General features: G+C 41.1%; 1 protein-coding gene across 1 annotated transcript; it reads right to left on the reverse strand.

Moving 5' to 3' along the window:
* Positions 1-15080: 15080 nt before the first annotated feature.
* LOC121055198 lies at positions 15081-16307 on the reverse strand. Its single transcript, XM_040527130.1, has 4 exons — positions 16220-16307; positions 16003-16104; positions 15790-15912; positions 15081-15491 (listed from the first exon to the last, which is right to left on the reverse strand). Exons 1-4 carry the CDS (start codon positions 16239-16241, stop codon positions 15448-15450), a joined length of 291 nt encoding a protein of 96 aa, XP_040383064.1. The 5' UTR covers positions 16242-16307; the 3' UTR covers positions 15081-15447.
* Positions 16308-21174: the final 4867 nt, after the last annotated feature.

Consider the following 21174-nt stretch of genomic DNA (forward strand, 5'->3'; position numbering starts at 1 on the left):
TGCTAACCATGCACATATATAGAGCACGTACTGCAGGTATTTTTGCTAACCATGCACATATATAATCCCCGCAGGATATAGCTGCCGTCGATGAAATTTCCAGTCAATTAGTTTGGCGTAGACGTTGCAATTAATTTGTCGTTTTCTCGGTCGCCTTACTGAGCGACAAATCTGTTGATCTTACTTGAAGAAACGCCGCAAATTAAAGCATCCCAACCCTGTTAGGGATTCACTAATTTCTCTTCAATTTCTCACATGTCCATCGGTGCAGCCGTGCAGGTAAGGGCTGTCCAAATGGTATATTAATGGTGGTTTGTATTAAATAGATTGGTACATAAGTAAAATGATGTGTCGTGGTAATGAAATTAATGAAGGAAAATAGAAAAACAAACTTGGAAATGGTTTTCTCATCAAGAAACCAAGTCTTCTCTTCACCCAATGCACCAAAAAATTATGAATTCACCATTGGGGAGAAACCACTAGTTTCTATGGGGTACGTGTCATGCTCACCGTTGGTGAAATAATATAGAGTTAGAAAAGAGAAAGAGAAAACAATTATTACTCGAAGACAACTCCACTGTGTATAATGGTTTCTATAGATGATTTCTTATACAATGGCAACTTAACACAAAGAATATGTAGTTCTATAATTATTGTCATGAACATTTGAACCAACTATCGTTAATCAGAAGAACCTGTGGCACACATCTTCTACTGGAGGTTAGCAGATGGCGACTCGGAGGGTGATTGGTGAGGTGATCGACGATGGCAACCAGGGTGATTCGAGGGGGCTACTTGGGTCGTATCCATCCGAGGGGAGGCATGGCAGCCCATCCCCGTCCGTCCATGGAGCCCATGAAGCAAGCCCATGGTGACCAAGTAAGGGGGGTCCGGCCATCGGAAGCTGTTGCTAGAGGATTTTTCCCTAGGGTAGAGGTATCGGCGAGCTCGTCCTAGATCTATATCCAGAAGGGGATTAGCAAGCCAAGACTAGGGTTTTTAGCGACGGCCACGAAGATCCGGTAGTTTGGACACGAGGCGAGGAAGTTGTGGCGTGTTCCAGAGAGGAAGCGCAATGGGAGGACATACGCCAAGGTGGTTATGATCCAAAAAGGAGAGCACTCAATTCAGGTAGGGGCTCGAATCCTTCTCGTGGTTGCTTGGCCTCAACCCTAGAGAAGAGGATGTGTTGCGTAGGCATCTGCTGCATAACCAGAGAGCTCTGGGAGAGAGTTGGGATCGACAAACTCAGGGGGTTGGGAGGGGAGTTCCTGGGCTAACCCAAATCAAATTCAAAAACCTACTCAATCTGGTAGAGATGTGAATTGGCACGACGATGAGCGTTCTCAATGCCCAAATGAGCAACAGGAAATCAGAGGTGGGTTACCAAATCAAAATCTAAGAGATGCTTTTCCTAGAGGTATGGGTGATGGAAAATGGGGAATCCCTAAAGCTATGATCAAATGTTTTAAGTGTGTCGAGGAGGGACATCACGAAGATAATAGCTTCTCAATGTCCTCTGAATATTCAGAAGAGAGGTGTGAAACTAGTGAGATTTGGTATTGCTGGTCAAGGGTTATTTAGTATATCAATTGATAATCCTAATCTAGCTTCTGAAAAGGCTCCTGTTAGGGGTATGCTATCCATTATTGAAGGAGATGGGTCTGCAGATAAAATTGAAACTAAACTAAAAGGAAAAATTTGTTACAGGGCACTGAAAGTTTGTGTTCTTTGCTATAAAACATCGTAAGATTGTGTTTTGGCCAGAAGACACCGCAAAAAAGTGGTAATTAGCCACTAGACATCGGCGACATTATTTTATAGTTTCCATTAGTTTTGGAGAGATAAAACACGGTAAAAGTACCAAAATGCCCTTATCTCTTTCACGTTAGAGACGGAGGAAGACAACAAGAATGGGCTCTCGGAGGAGGAGCTGAGGAGGCTAGGTGGGATCTATGTGGTGGAGGCAGAGGACGGCGAGGAGGAGCTACTCTTTTCGATCCGGCACCACCATCTCAAGGGCACTTTGGTACTTTTGTCATGTTTTCTCTCTCCAAAACCATCAAAAATTATGAAATAATGTCGCCGGTGTCCAGTGGCTAATTACCACTTTTTTGCGGTGCCCTTCAACCAAAACACGATCTTGCAGTGTCCTCTAGCAAAGAGCACAAACTTTGAGTGCCCTATTGCAAATTTTGCCAAACTAAAACACATCTTCTCTGATCTGATGTGGGAGTGGAAAGTTAAAAGGCCGAATGACAAAGAGTTCTTGGTGACATTTCCTTCTAAGAACATTAGGAGGCAGTTGTCACGTCCTAAGAGTTTTGATTTTGAGTGTTTTCAAATTAAAGCTAGTATTGTGGAGAGAATCATGATTGAAGAGACTATAGATGAGTTTGTTGTAGTGTGGGTGAAAGTCTATGGGATACCCAAGATAGCTATAGACTGGAGAACATGTTAAGGCTATTGCTGAATTAGTAGGGAAATTTGAGATTCCAGACAAAAAAGTCTTACCAGAGATGGACCCGTTAGAGCGAGAATTGCTTGTAAGGACCCAAATGAATTATACATCTCTATGTTGATCTACATCAAAAACGTACGGTATAATATCAGATGGGAACTTGAGGGTTTTAAAAGGAAAAGAATGGATCCTCCTCCCCCCTCCTAGAGATGATGGTGATCAAGGAGATGATGATAATAATGATGATTTTGATGGGGAAGATGAGAAGGATAGCTTCCTCTGACAAAATCATGCTGAAATTCCCAAAACATATCTCTTCTTCTGCTCCTACCATGAAAGATAAAGGGGATGGCTCTGGCAGGATGTTATCTATAGCTCTTATAGACTCTTCTTGTAGAGATTTGGGTAAGGTTGATGATCACCAATGAATACCAGATTGAAATCCCTACTGAGTTAGCTATAATTGTGTGGAATGGCGATGAAAAGAAAGTCAACGTTCAGGAATCTCAGGATGAAAATCTCCCTTTAAGTGTTGAGATATTAGAGATGTCTGAACTAGTTGAATTTGATAGAGAGATGAAAGTTGGAGATAAAGAAAGTATATATATTTGATACACATATGGAGGATGTTGAAAATATGATATACCTACCGACTCAGATATAGAAAGAATGAGAGCTGAGGGGGCTTTAGAAGATCTAGAGCAATTTGAGGTTGTATCCAACAAAAAGCAGAAAAAGAATAGGGAAGACAATGGTCCGATCCTGATAGAGAGAAAAAGTGATAGACAGAGGGGGCAAGCCATACCAATACACAAGAGAGTAGTGTTGGTAACTAAGAAAAAGAATCTAGAAGACCATGCTAATGTTTCTAATTCCTTTAGAATATTCCAACTAGTTGAATCTGATACTTTGAAAGACACTGCGTTAAATGTTGGTCTATGTTTAGGTAAATCTGATTGTGAGATAGAAAATAAATTTGAAACTATTAGAGTTAAAGAAATTGCTCAAGCAAAATTAGCTAGGGCTGAATGGTGGAAGAAAAAAGATAAAGAGGGGACAAGTGACTCAGAGGTTGATTCAGAGTTGGTTCATGTTGATGAAGGAGAGAAACCTCCTTCCAAAGAGTTGAAAAAGAAGGGTACTAGTAAATCAAAAAAAATATTAATGAAGATTGTTTTCTAGAATGCAAGAGGATTGGGTGATTCAATTAGAAGATGTCAAATTAGAGATATTATCTTGAGAAATAAAATTTATATTGTTTCTTTTACAAGAGTAAAAAAGGAGAGTTTTTCTGAAAGGGAGTTACAATATATGCAAGGTAATAGATATTTTGATTGGAGTTGTAAAGCCTCTTCAGGGGCTGCAGGAGGGATTCTTACTAGGATTAACATAGATATCTTCTGTAGTATTCGTTCTATATCTGGTGAGTTCTTTCATAGTAGAATCATTAAACATAGAGATGATGGTTTTGAATGGGAAAATATTAATGTGTATGGTCCTATTGATTTTTCTGAGAAAGTTATTTTTCTTGATTCCTTCAAAGATCATATTTTATCTTCTATATACCCTGTTGTCATTAGTGGTGACTTTAACATGTATTGATACTCATATGAGAAATCTATGGCAATGTTGATTATACAGTTATGAACATTTTTAATGATTTCATTGACCAGACAAGCTTGAGAGAGGTTTATAGATCGGGCAGTAAATATACTTGGACAAATAAGCAACTCCCATTTAGATTGTTCTAGACAGAGTTTTTATTTATTCTACTTGGGAAATACTCTTACAAGAGCTAGCTCTAATCATACCCCCCTTTTATTTTCATTAGGAGAGATTGATATGAGTCTTCCTTATTATTTTAAACTTGAGTATAATTGGACTTTAGTGGAGAATTTTAAAGAGTTACTTCCTCTGTTATAGAATGTAGGTCGTTTTGGGCCCCCAATTCTTTTTTCTGATTGTAAGTCGTCCTGGCCCAAGCCCATGTAGTTCTAAACTTTTATAACCTTGTCCTCCTTTCCCGTGCCGACTCCTCCTCCTCCTCCGCCGCCACCCTCGCCTTCACCGCCGCCGCCTTCGCCTTCGCCGTTGTCTAGGACTTCACTGCTTCAGCCATCATCATCGCCTCCTTCCCCCTTCACTCTCCTCCATCCCTTTCTCTATTGTCGTTGCAGAACGTGCGGCAACAGCGGAAGAGGAGTCAGCACCGGAATCTCGTCGGGCACGTGAGGCTGGCGCCATTCAGTTCACGCTCGCACCATTGTCTTCTCTGACAACGCCGATGCTGGCGCTGGATCCACGCCCACCTGCTTCGTGCCAGACAACGCCGCCCTCGCCGGCATAGGTAAAGTATGGTTTTTTCAGAAAGTTTGGTTCTTTTTCTAACAAGGAGTATAACGGGAACATGTTGATAGTGACTTGCATCTTGACTGATGAACAAGGGTTTAATATGGTGATGCTGGTACTCCATTAATTAGTTTCTGTTATGATCCATCCTCATTTCACTTGACTCTTGTCAACAAAGGATTGTTGTAGCAGCAACAGTGAGCAGGTGACAACTAAATTGTGCCGTTGTTTCTTGACATGATTAGTTAATGGATTAATTCTTGTGTGTTGCACGTACTATGTTGACTCGTGTAGAACCTTTTGGTATTGTAGTCAGGGCAATTGGAGTACTAGCTCATTACAGGAGCAATACAATATAAGGTACTCACTCCTACTCAGTACTCAATAACAAGCTCTGGGTACATATGCAAAGTTGCATTTCTGGATTTCATATGAAAAATAAACAACACGTAAAATAGGAGTTCATCAGTACTTGTACTCAAAATACTCTTACTCAAGATAGGAGTACATTAATATCTGAACCCTTACTCAATATATAGAGAATGGCAATAACCCATAAAACAACATACTCCTAGTACTCATATATATACTGTGTATTTGCACTTTGTGTTTTTTCCTGTACTTCGTATTTTATCAACACATGTCACTTTTTTCTTTTTCTGTATTTTGTTCCTTTCTATCAACATCTGCCTGTTTTTTTGTATTCCTTTGCAATAGTAGTCTATAGCCATTGCAACTACCCATTTCCAACGTCTTCTTGTAGATAGGCCAATGCACCCTTATAGTAGCCTCATCACATGATAAAGTTGAAGGTAGCCTCTCTTCCCTTTCCAGTCCTGGCTTATTCATGTGTGGAATTTTGTATTTATTTCCTCCTTTTGCATTCATCACTTCCACCATACACAATTGTAGAGTTAGGAAAACTCTGTTTATCTTTGAAGCATCATAGTTATCAAATTCTCCCCGAACAGCTTGAATTAGTTCTTCAATTGTTTTAGGGCTTGTGCAATTTGTTAAGGACTGTATGGAGCTAAAAAATCCTAGATCAACCACGTTCATATCTGGAGAGTTTGATGGTTGCTGCATTAGCTGAATGTCTAGTCTAGTAGCTACCACTGCTTCAAGGAATGCTTGATCATTTGGAAAACCATGAGTTCTAGCATTATCTTGTTGAATATATATTGTCTTGCCGACATCCTCATGTGGCCACGGAGATTGGATGGCTGGATCTACCTTTTCAATCAAATATTGCCTCATCACCTCCCTGTTCACTATGATAGGTTTTATCTCTATTGTTCCTCTGGCTCTGTTCCGGCTCTTTCTAGCCGCTAGAACCTCTTTTACAAATGGCCAAATACCAACCTTTCCTAAAAATGCTAAATTTCCTTCCACATCATATCTGGGTCAAGCTATTGTAGTTAGGAACATCACTTTACCAATGCAATTCTTGTTTTGAATAGTGCGCAGAGGTGGCTCTTCTTCTTGGTACAAGTAGTATGTCTTTTTGTTTTTGTCATCTCGAACCACTTCTCATCAATATGGATAATATTCTACATGTCATTGAATTTTGGATCAACATCCCCTAGATTTCTCTGATCTAACATGGAAATGCAAAACTTTACTCCCTTTATCTTGTTATCCTCTCTAAAATGTGGCTTTAGTGTGCTGGAGTGGCGTTTTATTTGGCCCAGTTTGAATTTCCTGTGTAGTGTTGCAATGCTTACATCCAACTCCTTTGCAAGTGACCTTAAAGTGGATCTTCTATTTAGAGGAACTGTGGTGATTAAGGAGAGATCAAGTTCGATTTTCTTGGTGCCGCATCAATCACTTCTTTTGTTTGTGACATCAACCACTAGTCCAAGGGCAACCTGCTCCTTTCCACACTTCCAAATCTTTTGAGTAACTCTGATATGTGCGTTGAAAAGTTCAGCAACCCTTCTGGTTGAATTCTTCGATAGTCTCCCTCCTTTACTCTGCACATGTGATGCGGCATAAACAACTTTTCTCTAGTCATCATCTAACCATTTATTTAACCTCCTCTAGGGTTGTTCAACACCTACAAGGGCAACAATGAAACAAGGTAGTTAGAATTAATCACACAAACAAGATTCATTATACTCATGTGCTACTTGCTGATTTAAATGAGCAAATTCTTTTATCTTGTTAAGTTAAATAAGTACTTTTACAACATTCACAATTTTAAATTAAATTGACATTTTGTTTATTTCCTCCTACAGCACCCTGGAGTTAACATGTGCTAGGAGTATTATAGATCAACATACTAGTGGAAGCTCTGCTCCATGTGCTTCTGTCAACATGTATGGCATACTAGTGCAAATCTGTAATATACCTCTAGTCTTGTGAAATTGTGAATGTGGATGTGACAGTCAAGTTTAAAGCTGAAAAAAATGTACTCCAACATGCGATGGCATAGGTGATTCTCTCAAATGTACTCCAATTATTCAGAAATTAGTTGTTCTCCTATAATATTTTCATAACAAAATCAGACAAGTACTCTGCTCCATTTCTGAAAAATCAGAGATTTCAGGCATGTGCATATTCAGAACAAACATGTAGTATGCATTTAGCTGAACTGTGATGGTCAGTCTAACTTGGGAGTTTCAGAAATCATAGAATTGAGAGGTTTTAGACATTTTTTTCCAAGAGGTGATTTCTGAACATTTATGAAAGTAGTCACAAGGAACATTTGATTACCAAACATTTCTAAAAATGCAACTCGAAGTCTTAATTCATACATTATCACTTTGATCAACAGCAACCAGGCATGCAAAAGTTTTGTCATGATTAGAAAATTTCATCCCTTGTTACTCTACTGAACAAGAATGCCAATTTTACAACAGATAGAACAATCTGAGTGCTCCAATAAAAGTATTTCAAACATCACAAGCTGAGTAACAATCTGATTTCAGAAAATTTCAAATGGCATGACAAATTAATTTTAGGGTACTAAACAAACATCTGAATTTTTAGACTATAACATGCAACAAACATCACAAATTTCTGAAATTGCCATCATCTTTAGCCGGAGCGACAAGCTTGAATTATTGACGCCTTCATCCTGAGCGACATCTTCTCAACTTTCCTCATCAGCTACAGCTTCGCCAACTCCAAGCACAACTTGGTTGTCTCCATCATCGGGAGGAGTAGCGTTGAGATCGACCAGGCGAATTACCATGGAGCTTGATGAGACGGCACAAGTGATGAAATCAGCGGGAGCGATCAGTGTCCGGCAGTGCAGTGCAGGAGTACTTGCTTGCTTCCTGCATGCGTGATGTTGATGTAGGTGGCTGCGAGCAACAAGTAGTTTGAGGTCACCGGGCGTCGGGGGGTCAGCGGCCAAGCCGAAATGCCACGGACAGTGGCGAGTCCTCGAGGTCCGACGGCGGGGGAGATGGGAGCAGAGACGAGATTCATCGACGGTGGGCTAGAGGCGGGGGAGACTGTAGCAAAGATGAGGCTCACCGGCAGGATGAATGCAGGGGAGATGGGAGAATGGGTGAGATACACCGGCAGCCGACAGCTGGTGGCGTTGACATGGTGGACGGTGGCCGAAGTGGCAACTTGAGGAAAATTGAGGAAAGAGTAGGGGTACCAAGGGAAATTCAACAGGTTGCCTAATTTAAATTTTGAACACAGAACGACCAACATTGTGTAATAGAGGGAGTAGTGGTTAATAAAATGCTTGTCAGAGATAATGATTATATTCTTATCTTTTGGAATAGGAAGTTTGGAGGTATTAGAAAATTTTTGAAAGGGTTGAGAGCTAATACTAATAATTGAAGTTGTAGAGCTTAGCGGGAGTTACTTTCTAAGGTGAAAATTTTGATCATTTAGCTAATACAATTGATTTAACTACTGATCAATGGAATGAGAGATATAATCTAGAAAATTTCAGAGATGGAAGAACTGTATTGGCATAAAAGAAGTGGAGAAAACGGGTTGTTGAATCGTGGCAGAAATACCTCTTATTTTCATAAGCTAGCCAATGGTAGGAAAAGGATCCAAGAGAGTTTTATTCACTCCCTGATTACGGCAGACAAAGTTTTTCAGGATCCAAGAGAGTTGTAAAATCATATTGTGGTGTATTATAAGAATCTTTTTAGAATTGAGAGTGTTCCGAAGATTCATCTGAATTACAATTTTTGCGTTGATTTACTAGCCTTTTGAATTGAAAGAGTTAGAGAAAGTGATTAAATAGGCTGTACTTGGACCAGATGGTTTCTCTATCCACTTCTATAAGTTCTTTTGGGAGCATGTGAACAAAGATCTTTATGAGATGTTAATTCTCCTCTTTCATAATGAGTTAGATCCAAACAGACTGAATTATGGAGTTATAACTTTGATTCTCATATAGGATAATGCCAATAGTGTTAAACAACTTAGACCCATATGTGTTTTGAATAAATGTTTAAAACTATAAGCAAAGTGATTACAAATAAACTGACCTTGGTAGCTGCTGACATTATATCTTATACTCAAACTACTTTTATCCCCGAGAGATTTATTTTGGAAGGAGGTATTGTACTTCAGAAAGTTTTAATTGAGCTGAGATCTAAAAGGTTGTCAGGAGTGATTTTTAAGATAGGGTTAGCTGGGAGTTTCTTTTTAAAGTCTTAGAGAGGGAAAATTTTCCTCCTATCCCGATAGATTGGATCAGAACTTGGGTCACTGGTGGTAGGGTGTGCATTAACATTATTGGTTCTAGATTGAGTTCTTTAAGACTTCTATAGGTCTTAGAAAAGGGGACCCTTTATCTTCACTATTGTTTAATTTTGGAGTAATTTTACCATCTTTAAGAAGGTACCATAAGGTACTACTGTTTTCTATATAAAATTTGGTACCTCTTGGTACCTTAGACAGTATAAGGTACCAAATTTTATATAGAAAACAGTGGTACCTTATGGTATGTCCTCAAGGATGGGAAAATGCTCTTAATTTGGTGGGTGATGCACTAGCTAAGATGTTCGAGATTGCGAAGGATAATGAGATTTGATCTAGGTTAGTTCCTCACTTGGTGCCTCGAGGTCTAACGCACCTCCAATATACAGATGACACTATTGTTTTTATTCCTTGTGTGGATTTAGATATTATAGCTACAAAAATTCTATTATATTGTTTTGAAGAGATTTCTGGTATGAAAATTAATTATCATAAAAGTGATGTTTATTCTATTGGTATTTCTGACATAGATGAAAAAAGAATAGCTAATATGCTTAAGTGTAAATCTGGATCTTTTCCTATAAAATATCATTGTCTTCTAATGAGCCCTGATAGATTGAGAGTTGTTGATTTCTCTTTTATTGCTCAGAAATTAGAAAAGAGATTGAATTCTTAGCAAGCTGGTCCTTATATTACAGTGGGAGAGCTACCCTCTTAAATACATGTATGTCTTCTATTCTATCTTATGCTATGGGGTTGTGTCTTCTCCGTGAATATGTACAACATAAATTGGACTATTAGGAAGGTATAGGTACCACAAAAAGGTATCATATTGTGAAATGGAGTAATATGGCTTTCCCTAAGGAGTTTGGGGGGCTTGGATTTAATGAAACTAGAGCTATTAATATAGCTTTGCTAGCTAGATGGATGTTTAAACGTGAATATGCAAATATGAGTTTATGTCCCAAGGTCGTAGAAAGATGGGTTAATTGGATTCATGTCATTATAAATTTGTCAGTTTTGAAATATGCCATTACTATTCAACTAATTATAAGGATGCCTTTATAATTTTTAGAATTATTTCATATATACCATTTTGGACCAAATTGCCCTTTGCACATACTAAGGGCGCAGTGAACAGCAGAGGGGTAATATGGTCCAATTTTTTTAAAAAAATACACCAAAAGGGTATGGAGTGGCATATTTTAAATAGTCCTAAAATTTTAATGGCGTCCTTACGATTAGTCGAATAGTAATAACATATTCCAAAACTGGCAAATTTATAATGGCATGGATGTAATTTACCCTAGAAATAAATATGAGGCAGAGTGGTTTCTTCCAATTCAAATCTACTCAGATTTCTAGTTCTTTTTTTGGCAAGGGTTGCAAAAAGTAAAAAGCTGGGTTACAACACGAATAAATTGATCTATAGGAGATGGGAGTCACATTTATTTTTGGAAAGATATTTGGTTAGATCAGGTTTCTCTTAAAACCCGCGTCCCATTCTTGTTTGAGATTTGTAACCAACAAGACATCCTTGTTAAACATGTGATAGAGAGAGATATTGATTCTTTGACTTTCAGGAGAGCTTTTCTAATGAAGATGTCATTCAATGGCAAGTGCTTTGTGAAAGGTTTTCTTCTATACAGTCAATGTTGCAAGCAGATTATGTGGACACCCTATCCTGGGCCTTGAATTTGAAGGTGATTTTCACTTCAAATTCGATGTATAAGATGATAACTTTTAGAGGTGTCAAAGATTTGTCAATGCAAAACATTTTATTTGGTTAGCTTGGTGCAACAAAATTCAATTGGTAGTCCAATTTGAAAAACAATGAATTGGGATGGTTCTGAGCTGTGTCAGCTTTGTAATGCCAGTGAAGATTCACTACTACAGAACCAACAAAATTTGACGGGTCATCCGTGTCGGGACCTAACAGCCCGTCACACACACTCATAGGTGACGGGCAAAAATAATTTGACGGGTTATCCGTGTTGAGACCTAATAGATGACTCTATTTGGTATGGCCCGTCAGCGATAAAATATCATTTGTGTCAGCCCTAAATTTACGCCTGACACGACTCATCTATGAAGGGCCAAAATCAATGTCCATCACCGATGACATGATTTAACCGTGAAGGGCCAAAACTAGCGCCCGTCACGGATGACACATCCGTGAGGGGCCATAACTATGGCCCGTCAAAGATGACATGAGTCATCCATAAAGGGCCAAAACTAATGCCCATCAAGGATGTGTCATCCGTGACGGGCCATAACTATAGCCCTTCAAAGATGACATGAGTGCCATCCAGCTTTAGGGTTGGCTTAATATCAAAACGGTTCAAACTTCAAATATCTCACGCGCCCACCACCAGTATGCCACCCTTGCACAACTACACCCACCCGGTCTCATCATGACCTTGCCTCACCGACTCCCTCTGTCGCCCCACCTGCGAGCGCCGTCGGTGCCTGTCGGCCTCCTATTGCTCCCTCCCGCCCCATCAAACCAGTCCTCGGAGGTGAGCAATGAGCATTCCACTCTCATCCCTTACTGCCCATGTTTTTTCCTCTTTGTCTAAAACCCTAACTTCTGTTCTAGATTTGGAAGCTTCTCTCCATACCCCCATGTTAGATCGGCCCCAAAGGAAGTAGTTTCTGCTACGACGATTTCGCAGTTTATATGCAAGTGGAGACATGTATTCATTGGAATTATTGGCTTTTTTGAGTTGTACCTCACAATTCTAAGACGATCTAAAAACTTTTAGCTCTAGGGTTGTTCTTGTTCTTCTTCTTGTTGTTATTTAGTGATGATTGACCTGGACAAGTGTATGATAATTAGTTCATGTTGTTCGTGTGCTTATAAAGAAAAATAGTCTGCCATATATCTGAATGTATAGATGAATATATGTGAATGTATGGATGCATATATGTGTGTGTCGGGGGGTTCTTGGAATATACATTCATTTATTTTTTAGAGGGCATAGCTAGGAACATCCTGATGCTAGCTAATAAATCAAATTATTTTTTATTGTGTATTTCACCATCCGTGATGGGCCGTAATTGTAGCCCATCAAAGATGAGTTTTACTCATATTTTTTTCGAGGTATTTAATCATCCATGATGGGCTATGAACATCATCTGTGACGGGCTTTATTTTTGGCCCGTTAAAGATGACGCTCATCGGTGACGGACTTTGGCCTGTTAATGGTAGTCTTTCTCACCAGTGACCGCTCATCACTGACTAGACTGTCGTCCGTGACATATATGGGTTTATCCCCGTCACAGATGACTGGTTCCATAGTAGTGTTCTGAACACATTTTATTTTCCTGCCCTAATGTCGTTTTCTTGTGGTGTGTTTACCGAGATGCTCTTGGTTGGAATTCGTTTCCTCAAAATTTTGAGAAATTTGATGTATGTTTTATTTGGCACAATAGACCTAGATATGCTAGAGTTAGATTTTGCATTTTGGCAACATGTTGTTGGCAATTGTGTGCTTTAAGAAATGACTTGATTTTTAGTGATTTGATTCTTAAATCCCCTTTGCTTATACCAAATCAAGTTGTCTGTCTTTTATTACAATGGAAGAAGTTGCTGAAAGTGGAAGAGATTGAGATATTGAAAAGATGGATCCTTGCTATTCAACATACAGTCAGAAGCTTGCAAAATCCAAGGGTTGGGGTAGGTTGAGACTATGTTTGTTCAGTGGTATGTTTATCTCACCTTCGGTTGCTAACAATGGCTTTGTTCTCCCGAGTGGTTTTGTTAGCCTATGCCAGGGTGCCAGTAAAAAGTTTGAGCTCCTTAGTTGTTAAGTCTTTGTGTTTCCTCTAGATACAGCAGTCTGAGCCATGGTGCTCTTTTGTGCATGTTTTGTAAAACCGATAATCCTGACCCCCTGTGAACTTCTTTCTGGCTTTAATGAACTTAGGCCTTTTTCTAAAAGAACGGTTAAAGATCTGATAATATACCATGTAGAAGATGACTAATTACTAGTAAAATGCACCTTACAACTTTCATTGTAAATGCCAGAGCTAAATAATTTATTCACAGTCTAGCTACATAATACAACATGTCAAGATCAACATATATTGCAATTTTCTTTTCATTTAGTAACTAACCACCGGTACAATAGATTCCCTTAGTGGTGAAATGCATAAAGATATATGTGTGATGGGAGAAGCATCCATCGGTAATAGGCATGTGACCGTTACTGATGACATCCATCTTTGACATGCCGATATAAGGGCCTATCACCGATAATGTTTATAGCCCATCATGAACAGCACATCCGTGACAAGCAATAACTACAACCCTTCACAGATTCTGAAATCCAAAAAAAAAAAAAAGTAAATTGAGTGAACATCATCTTTAACGGGTCACAGCATAATGCCTGTCATAGATGCCTTATTGGTGACAAGAGCCCATTGTAGATGGTTGGCTAGCTCAACTCCCCAAGAATGATTCTTGAGATGGGTTTCTTTGAAGTCGATTGACCAACCGCCTACTTTTGGACCAACTTTGCATATGGGCGCCTAACATGCCTGCGTATGATAAGGATCTTAACAGGTGGCTACACAAGCCACCTGCCTGCATAGGCCCATTTTTACCGTTAGTATAGGTTAATATATTCTTCTATAATTTTAGTACTTTGTGCCTATTACTATTAGTTAGATAGCAGAACAGAGATGACTTAACACACAAACAACTAAATTGAAGGTAGCATATTTAAAAACCTAGACAGGAAGGAACAAAACAAATTACTAGAAGAAATGATGTGTTCCCTCCTGCAAAACACTACGTTTTGTCATCGAAAACTATATGCGTCTTACGAAACAGTGTCAGTTGTGTGAACTCTAAGTTTTATCTTGAGAAAGGGAATGATTAGGACAAAACTAATTTTCATCATTTGAAATGCTATCTTTTATATGACAAAAATGTGTATTCCATGCAAAACAATGTGTCATGGAAAATGTTGTGTTTTATAGTGTGATACGTCAAATCGGAAACTGATTGTCGTTTATCAACTAAATTTATGTCCACCGTCAAATGAAAGTTTATAAAATATGAAAATAGCAGTTGAATAGTATCTATGAACTAAACTGTACTTAAAAAATAATTTAACATTGTTAAAGTACAACAAAACATCTTATACACGTTCATCGTTGATATCACTAAATTCTCTAAATTGAATCGATGATTTTTTTTAAAAAACAGGTGAATATAGAGGAATATATAATATTCAACTTTAAAACCTTTCCCCTACGTGTTGCTACTTTTTAGGGAGAAACTTTTGGTCATAATGAGCTTGGGCCAATCTTGGAGGGTTGTTAAACTGGTACAGAATCATCACAAGCAGGCCTTTATGTGGGCCACCTGTGAAGATGGGGCACCATAGGCGGGTCTTTTCAGCAATGTCATGCACCCATATTTATAGGTGGCGTTTTCTACAAACCGCACGAGATGCTAGCTGGTCGTCCGCGAAGATCAAATATATAGTAGCTAGTAGCATGTGTCACCTCTTTATTTCCAAAAACAATTTTTCACGCATAGAGGCAATGACATGATATTCCTTCATTCATTTCAAGCCCTTTATATATAAAATTTATATATTCACGCATAGAAACAATTGAGCACGCGACAACTTATATAAAAATACACATCAATGAACCACATGCTGTACGGGTAAAACGACAGTAATGCTTTTGCTGATATGAAACCGAGGTCGAATAATGAACTAATCAACAAATCGAACACATTGATATGTAAAGACTAGTAATGAACAACCTGAAGAAACAACCTTATGTTATATAAGGTTGTTTGCTGAGAGCCGCTACCGATTACCGAAACAAATTAACATAACCAACTAATACATATCGACTTTCTTCTTCCCTTATATGCTACTACTTCCGTATGCTACGAATTTGTAGGTTTTTCCCTTCATCAATCACTGCCCAAATCAGCCCTTGAGCGACGGGTACTTGTTAATCGTCATGCCCTTGCCTGATAAGAAACACGTATGTATTGACAAACAAAGACAGGGATTAGTCAAATTAATAACATCACAGTGTTTGTGTTTATTTATTACCGTCACTGTTTGGTTTTTTCGAGAAAAAAATAATTTATGAATAAATTAAACTGCTATATACGTATTATTAACGATCTAAAAGCAAATGTTAAAAAATAAACTACTAAAAATCCCCAAAGTCAACTTAAATTTTAAATTTTAAAGTTCAAAATTCAATTGTTAGCTTATAAGTATAAGCAGAAGCGAAAAAAAAATAATAGTGTTTGTGCTCACTTGTGTTCCGGGGTACACCACCTCCCTGCTGGCCATGGCTTGGTCTGCTTACACTGTTAACGTAGTACTGCTCTGAATTTTGCTGCGCCGGCATCCTGCCTGTCGAAGTACCCTTTGATGATCCTGCAAAAACATGAATTCCGTCAAACAGAAACCGTACGACGAAATCGTTGATATACCATAGTTTTGTATTTGGTCTACTTAATTAATTACCATTGTAAAACGATGAAGTCGTTGATTGCGAGTTGCTGTCTTTGTAGGATGATGTACCATAGTTTGCTGTTCCCTGCTGTTTAGGCATTGAGTTGGAATGCCCTGCGTGCGTGAGTGGATTCAATCGGTTAGAAATCGGATTACAGAGAGACGGTTAGAAATGAATGCAGTATAAGATTGTTTATATGGACAATGATTTGCAGTAAAAAAAACAGACCTTTTGAGTAGTAATGATCCATTCTGATCTTCCCGGGTGTTGTGCAACAGTTTGCTGCTTATCGATGCTTCGAAATTTTCCAAGTGCTGTGAGGATGTTCGTATTGATATCGCCCATCTGTTCGGTTTATATAGGTTCTGAACCGAAGATTATCAAAATTCTGCGAACATTCACTGCCGAATGCACCTTATTACATGCGTTTTAGCCTGTATTTTCCTTCTCCTGCGATTAGTTTAATTCCGACATGGACATTATTTGTTCAGCAAGCAACCCCTCCTGTTTCCATGAATATGCATGGAATGGAATGACAGATGGATGCACGCAGCTAAACTTGGGTACGTGTAGATCTCACATTTCCAATACCGTGTTGCTGCGTTGGACAGAATACGAGATAAGTAGCATTTGCATGGTGAACACATCTCCAATTGCTCGCTATTTCGGACGGTTTCAGGCAACAAAACGAATTTCTGCAGTTTTTCCGGCCATGTTCCAACCAAGCAGGCGATGCTAAGTCATGTTTGAATAGTTTATTTCTCATGTCGATCGGTTATTGCGACATAATTTATTTCTCACCTTCAAACCATCGTGAATACTCATGGAAATTTCTCAGAGAAATCATCAGAACACTCTATATATAAACCTACCCCATATACTAATCGAATTGGAAGCAAATTCAAGTACTCAATGAAGAGATACGAACTTGCATGTATTTTCCCCTGTGGTTTCTACTACAATTAGATCAGACTTAAATCTCTGTTCTTGTGTCGGCCAGAAATAAACAGCGCGATTATGCTAACAGCAACGGAAATGTAATTCAGGACCAACTCTAGCTGTTCCTCATTGGTAATTTTGACACAAATTTCCTGGACATTTCTCACGGCATTCAAAAATTCACCATGCTCTGAATAAACGCAACTACCAAATGTAAATAAATTCATGGCTATGTTACTACGTTATTACACGAAATTTTCCCTCAGTTTTCCTTTACATTGTACATACATCTATGAAATTTTTGTTATAGCCCCAAAATAGTCGAAACTAATGAACTACCATGGCATCCTCTGCACTAGTGCATCCTGTGGCCGACTCTGAACCTTCAGGTGAACACTGAACACCTTCCTAACTAATTAATATGGTTCTTAAATTTCCAGGGTCATTCTGTTCCATTTTTCGATGGCAAAGCACCTATATAATAATGTGACAAACCTATATGATTTTTATCAATATTTCAGCGGATCATTATTAAGGAAAATTTGCGGGCCTGTTCTAACTTGTTATATTATTGAAATTGATTTACTTCTGAGTTGCCTTTTCAACTAGTAGCCGGAAATTCTGGTGAGCTGAAAGAGAGTCCTGCTTTGTGATTCTGCCTTTTCGACTGGATATTGGTGTGCAACCATGCAAGTAGTACGTCGATCGTACGTACAGGAGTACGAATTAAGAACGTCGAAATTGAGATAGTTTAAATGCTTAGTTTATATGGCTAGCTGTATGCTGAAATCTTTAGCGCTTTGACCATTTTCTCAAACTTATTTTCACGAACCTCCGTGCCCAGATCAAACGAAAATATGTCCCTAATCGAAGGCCTCGTATGCTGACAAATCATCTGTCACAAAGCAAAATGTTAACACTTTAGGCTTTTTTCTGAAAATTTATTTTAATTAAAAACACATTCAACAAAAACATGAATAAAAAATAGGGGTATTGCATAATTGACCCTATTTTAAAAGCTAACTACATATTTTATCCTTTTTTCAGTTTGTATTTTTTATACTGTTTTAAAAAAATGAAGGTGCCGATGTTAGACTACCGTGAGTTACAAGTGAAAAAAAATTAAAAAAAAAAGAAAAGAATATACGAAAAGACCAATATGACCTTGCTCTCAAACCCTATCCGCTATCTCTCTCACTCTCTCGGTGCACAGGCGCAAGGCGGCGGGAGGGTGCTGCGCCGCTTGCGGAGGCGGCGGCGGCCGGCGGGGGCAGCGCCCGCCGGCCAGTGGGGAGGCGTCTCGCGGCTGCGTCTGGCGGCGCGGCAACGGCGGGAGCGGGCTACGGCGGCTTGTGGAGGTGGCAGCGAGCGGAGGCGGCGGCGGCCGGCGAGGGCAGCGCGCGCGCGGCGGGGTGGCGGCTCACTCGAGCCGGTGCGCGGGGGGGGGGGGTGTCTCGCGGCGGCGGGTCGCGGAGGCTCGTCGGTCTTGGGCGAGGAGCGAGCGAGCCGCCGCCCGCCAACCGGCTGGCAGCACGTCGGCGCCGTGGCGACTGAATCCCGTTGAGGCGGCGCCCGGCTGCGAGATCCCCAGCAGCGGAAGCGGAGGAGGCGAGCTGGCGAGGTCCGAGGCGCTGACGCCGACGTCCGTCCTACTTAGGTGCTCTCCGCCTTCGCCTTCACCTTCCGCGACGTCACCTGACAAAGATCGAGAGTGGCTGCACCGCCATGCACTTGTTCGAAATGTCAAATTAATTTGGTTGCTTTTGATATAAAATATTTGGACTGATCAAATTCATCCAAAGGATAGATCTAATCCATCCAGATACCAAGGAGGATACCAGAAGGAGAAGCATTCTGGACGTGTATATATATCTCCAATTAGTGTCTCTTTGGAATGAGTCGCACCTCACAGTTCACACTATACCCCCTGTATATATTGAATTGATGATGAATGAGAAGATCGACCACATTCCTGTTCTTCTGTCAGTAGTTTCTCAATTTCAACACGTTATCAGCACGCTCTTCCCCATCAAATACAAAGAGGAAGAGAAGAAGAACAAAAGAGAAACAGAAGGTACGATGCCAACATTCGGCATGATCCTGGACGCTGTCATGGATCTATCCCTCGCCATCAGCGAATTTGTCGTCTTCGACATTTTCTTCGCCATAGAAGGAGGACGTGCCATGATCACCGGCGTCACCATGTTGCTCCACCGACGTCTCGCCGCCAACTGCCCCGCCAACCACGGATACACCACGCCGACCCATGTCCAAGGGATTCACTACTGTCCTCACCATGGATGGACAGTAGTGGTGACTCCCGGTGCCCATGAATGCTTCATCTCAACAGAGATGGAGTCACTGCCAACTCCGCTCATTGTCAACCTCCCTTCCCCGACACCGCCATCGCCACCTCCTGGCTTCGGCCAACGCGACACGATTGCTGCAGGCACGGGGGAGTCACGATGGAAATTCCATCCTCGTCACGCCGCCACGCCGGAGAAGCTGCTGCCCAACGTCCGGTCTCCGTACACCTTCCACACCGTTCCCCACGGTTCTCCAACTCGTAGGCTTGTGAACGGCAATGGAGTACATGTTGAGTAATTAGGCAAATTCAGTAGCAATTTAATCGAGAAAAAGATAAATAACATGTTTGTGACATCATACATGTGCACGTGTGAGCCAAGCATGATTAACATGTATTGCAAACCAACTACCACGATTTTGATCCACATCTTTACTGAAGCAATAGATACATACCATGCGGCAGAGTTGGATGCACTAGTTGACATAGTGCCTATCGGTGTAGTCGTCCCACTTGGTGCAGTGCAGAGAGGTAGCTGTGTCGATCACCACCACGACACCAGGAAGAAGGAGACGAATTAAGCAAGCAGTCGTGCCACTTGCGGACACTTCCCAAAAACGTGATTGCTGGCCTTCATCCGAGCAGGTGAACTCACAGATAGCTCTCGTTTCAGAGACCTGCTCTTTCAGTACTTGTGCGCGCAAGAAACTGGAATGGGAATAGCTTTTGCAGCTAAACAATGGATGGCTGAAATGAGGCTTTTATCCAACGCTAGAGCAACCGAGCAGATGTAGGCGATCAAGAGTTGCATGCAGAGGTAATGCTCATCGAAGAAACTCCTTTCATCAAGAGGAAAAACTTCCGTAACTCCCTCCATTAGCCAGCTTATAACTTTGGTCATTAGAGACTGAAACTCTAACCTCCAACCAAAGTTAATTGCCTTGAGTCAAGATTAAACTCCTAGCATTACTCACCTTTACTTGGCTTGAGTGGTAAAAGATTGACTACACATATTTGCATCAAGCACAGCATAGCATGCACACCACACCTCAGTCACAATTCACACGTACACATTGTTTAATACGAGTCTTAAAATTATTTTAATTATTAAATATTATTTGCCCAAGTCATAAAATATCTAGCAGTACACACGAACGGCGTCCGGACTAGGCCGGTTTCTGACTTCCAAGAGGAGCAGGAATAATCGGCCTAAGCTGACGGAACGTCGGTCGTCTCGGGGGGAGACAACGACAGAAGGGGATGGCGCAGGCGTGAATGAGACGGACGGCAATGGGCAGCGGGGCGTGGGCAGCGCGCGACGACGCGCATGGCATGCGTGGCGTGGGAGGCGGCGTGAGCGACGACAAGGCGGCGGCGTGTGCGACGGCAAGGTGGCGGCGAGGCCGCGCGGCATCCTAGGCGACGGCATGCGACGTGCGCGGCGTGGGTGGCGGCAGTTGCGCTGCATGGGAGCATCAGGCGGCGGCGGTTACGGGGCATGGCATGCATGTGCCACGCTGTTACGCATCGTGGGCGGGGCGCCGGTGGTTTCCTGCGGCACTGGAGCGGTAAGGCACGAGGGGAACGACGGCCCAAGGCCTCTCTCCTGGGTGCGGCCCAACAGGCCGGCCCAAGGCCGCCCCCACCCCCTCCTTGGCGCATGGCAGCACGCCGGCCCAAGGCCGGCCTCCCTCCCACAGGCCGGCGGCCCAGCCACACAGGCCTGGTGCGGCCCAAGGCCGCCCCTCCCGCCCAGGCTGACGCGGCCCAGGCGCCCTCTCCCCAGCAGGCCGGCGCGCCGACGTTGTGGTAGTGGGCCGAAATTCAATATTTCGGCCCATCACCCCAATCTATTTTTTTATTTACTGTTAGCATGCTAGATGTTAGTTAAAATTACTTTTAGTCCCTTCTTCTGTTTAGTTAAATTTACTAAAAGCAG

This window comes from Oryza brachyantha, chromosome 8 (assembly GCF_000231095.2).
Source record: "Oryza brachyantha chromosome 8, ObraRS2, whole genome shotgun sequence".
Classification (NCBI taxonomy): domain Eukaryota; kingdom Viridiplantae; phylum Streptophyta; class Magnoliopsida; order Poales; family Poaceae; genus Oryza; species Oryza brachyantha.